At 45.8% G+C, this 3,143-nt stretch overlaps 1 protein-coding gene across 1 annotated transcript in view; it reads left to right on the forward strand.

Annotated features, from left to right (window-relative positions):
• The first annotated feature begins 2,830 nt into the window (after nt 1–2,830).
• Nucleotides 2,831–3,143, forward strand: part of POLR1B (RNA polymerase I subunit B) — a 56,599-nt gene continuing 56,286 nt past the window's right edge. Inside the window, exon 1 of the mRNA XM_085889446.1 lies at nt 2,831–3,143. This exon is cut by the window's right edge and continues 62 nt beyond it. Within this exon, the coding sequence (XP_085745572.1) occupies nt 3,035–3,143 (109 nt within the window). The 5' untranslated portion in view covers nt 2,831–3,034.

The raw sequence follows: 3,143 nt of genomic DNA on the forward strand, positions 1-3,143 counted from the left end.
GTCTAACCAAAGTTGAGTACCCAAGGTGGGGTCTAACTAAAGTTGAGTACCCAAGGTAGGGTCTAACCAAAGTTGAGTACCCAAGGTGGGGTCTAACCAAAGTTGAGTACCCAAGGTGGGGTCTAACTAAAGTTGAGTACCCAAGGTGGGGTCTAACCAAAGTTGAGTACCCAAGGTGGGGTCTAACCAAAGTTGAGTACCCAAGGTGGGGTCTAACCAAAGTTGAGTACCGAAAGTGGGGTCGAACCAAAGTTGAGTACCCAAAGTGGGGTCGAACCAAAGTTGAGTACTCAAGGTGGGGTGAACCAAAGTTGAGTGGAGTATTAGTAGCATCTCCAACGTCATGAGTGAGAACGTCTGTTTGATGATCCCCAGGATTTGATTTGCTTTTCGGATCGTTGATGAGACATGATGACGGAAGTTCAGTTCAATGTCAATGATGACATGTCCAAATCCTCTTCATGGACATCTTGAAGATCAACTTCATTCATCTTGTAGGAATTTCTTGTACGGGATTTTCGTCTGGGATTGAAAATGTGTACAATAAAGTATATCGTTGTGGAGTAATAAAAACCCACAATCCGAACATCTCGGATGTCTTTTCCACAATGCCAACCCCCCCTCCCTCCCCTGACTAATTGTCATCCCCTCATCTTTTCCTCCTCCTAGCCACGTCCCGATCCTGCTCATCCTCCTCCTAGCCACGTCCCGATCCTGCTCATCCTCCTCCTAGCCACGTCCCGATCCTGCTCATCCTCCTAGCCACGTCCCGATCCTGCTCATCCTCCTCCCAGCCACGTCCCGATCCTGCTCATCCTCCTCCGAGCCATGTCCCGATCCTGCTCATCCTCCTCCTAGCCACGTCCCGATCCTGCTCATCCTCCTAGCCACGTCCCGATCCTGCTCATCCTCCTCCCAGCCACGTCCCGATCCTGCTCATCCTCCTCCGAGCCACGTCCCGATCCTGCTCATCCTCCTCCCAGCCACGTCCCGATCCTGCTCATCCTCCTCCCCGCCACGTCCCGATCCTGCTCATCCTCCTCCTAGCCACGTCCCGATCATGCTCATCCTCCTCCTAGCCACGTTCCGATCCTGCTCATCCTCCCCCCCCCCCCCACTCCCATTTATGATACGTGGTTAAAAAAAACACAAACAAACGTTGTTACTGAAAAAGGAAATCGACTAATATTATTGGGGAATCAAGGTGATCACAAACAATTGTATTTTCGTTGCCATGGATACTTCACACAAGTTGAGGGAGAGGGAGGGGGAAGTGCCACAAAATATTCGTTACATTTGCAACGTAATTAATAGATAGCCTCATCTATCTATAATTCCAGCAATCTGTGTGTGTGTGTGTGTGTGTGTGTGTGTGTGTGTCTGTGCGTGTGTGTGTGTGTGTGTGTGTGTGTGTGTGTGTGTGTGTGTGTGTGTGTGTGTCTGTGTGTGTCTGTGACCGCTGTTTCTCGACAACCACTGGTCGGATCTAATTGAAACTTGCCAGATATATTGCTGGCGACCTGAGGATGTGGCTTTTCAAGGTTTGATATTAATCGGACAAGTGCTTCCCAAGTTATGGCCATTTATTTACCAAACCAATGACAAGACACGTTGCTGCGTAGGCATGGCTGACGGGGGAAGGGAAGCTCAGCTGCGTTCCCCATTACAGGTTACAACGTACGGGCTTCCGGAGAGTGATATGATGACTTCGTGTATTCTAATAATTTCTCGATTTCTTATGCGCATTTATAGATAAACACAATGTCCCAAGTTATGATCGTTTTCATATTAGACGGTGCATAAATTTTGGTAACATTAGAGTGCTGGTATGCTCCGAACCAGGAAGTAATTTTTTTTTCTCTCTTCTCTTCTATTTTTGTTTTTCGTTGCCACGACATTGCGAAAAGGTAAAATACGTTGGTGCTAATTGAATAATTGGGAATTAAAACTTTATTGCGAATTTTCGTAACTGCGAATAATGTGCGAACTTCCGGGCCACGCACGTACGGGCACGTGAGAGCGAAGAAACGGCCTGTGTGGTTGTTGTTTGTTGCTCGCGGTTTGAATATTTATTTATTTATAATTTTTTTTTTTTTTTTTACGGGCACGTACTCGTATAAATAATGTTTGGAGCGTTTGTTCACTGGGAGGTCAGCGGTTCGAATCCGACTCCCCAACAAGACTAAATAGTCCACAGAATCAGAAAAATTATATTTAGTTTAATAAATCGGTATGGCTTCACTGAACATGGAATCGTTGTTCTTTTCTTGAATAAATATCTTCAAAGGAAGATTTTAATGACATTTGGTGCCCGATGACGCTCGATTGGCCCCGCCCCCCCAAAGCTCGATTGGTCCCGCCCCTTCCTGACGTCATCTCGAAGTTCTGTTCTTGCACGTCCGATGTGACAGCACCTTGTGCATAATGATTTTGACGATCGTCGTCCTCGGGATTTTTGATCAGAAAATTATTTGTCAAATTCACTCTGTGACGAGTGTGAAGCGAGTTGTGCGGCCGTTATCCATCGCGTGCTGACAATCCTTCCCTCGATGACGTCATAGCAGTTTATGTGGATATTTTAGGGGCGGTACCCGAAGGGTTTGCTTTTTTTTAACTGTAACATCTCAAAAAAATTATTAGAATTAAAAAAACCAAATTCAGTTCTTTGTTTATTAATTGAGATCAATATAACGACTTAAAAAAAAAAAATTATGTATTTTTTTTTTCATTCTGTTAATCTTTAAAAATTGTACGTCATACATACTTTCCTTGCTTGACGCTCAGTATTTGAAAAGGATCGAGCACGGAGAATCAGCTGTAGGTTGGCAACCATTGCTCAGGCATTGCTGAACCAAATTCCTCAACCTGCACCGAAGGTCCTTTTAAGGGAGCGTCATGTGAATGAATTGTTATTATTATATGGACTCAGATCCAGGTACTGTGTACACGTTTTCAATCCCACTTATCGGAAAACTTTCAAACGATACTTTCCACTTCCGGGTTAACGATAATCCCACGTGGTCACGCGGACGTAATGGCCGTTCAGCTGCAGAACATCGTGACGGAGCCGAGTCTGCGAGCTCTGACTGCGGCGGATTATGGACGACCCAAGCCACGGCAACGGCAGTCGCTGCAGGACGCGA

This window comes from Eptatretus burgeri, chromosome 7 (genome assembly GCF_056783735.1).
Source record: "Eptatretus burgeri isolate ZD-2024b chromosome 7, Ebu_testis_v1, whole genome shotgun sequence".
NCBI classification, from domain to species: Eukaryota; Metazoa; Chordata; class Myxini; order Myxiniformes; family Myxinidae; genus Eptatretus; species Eptatretus burgeri.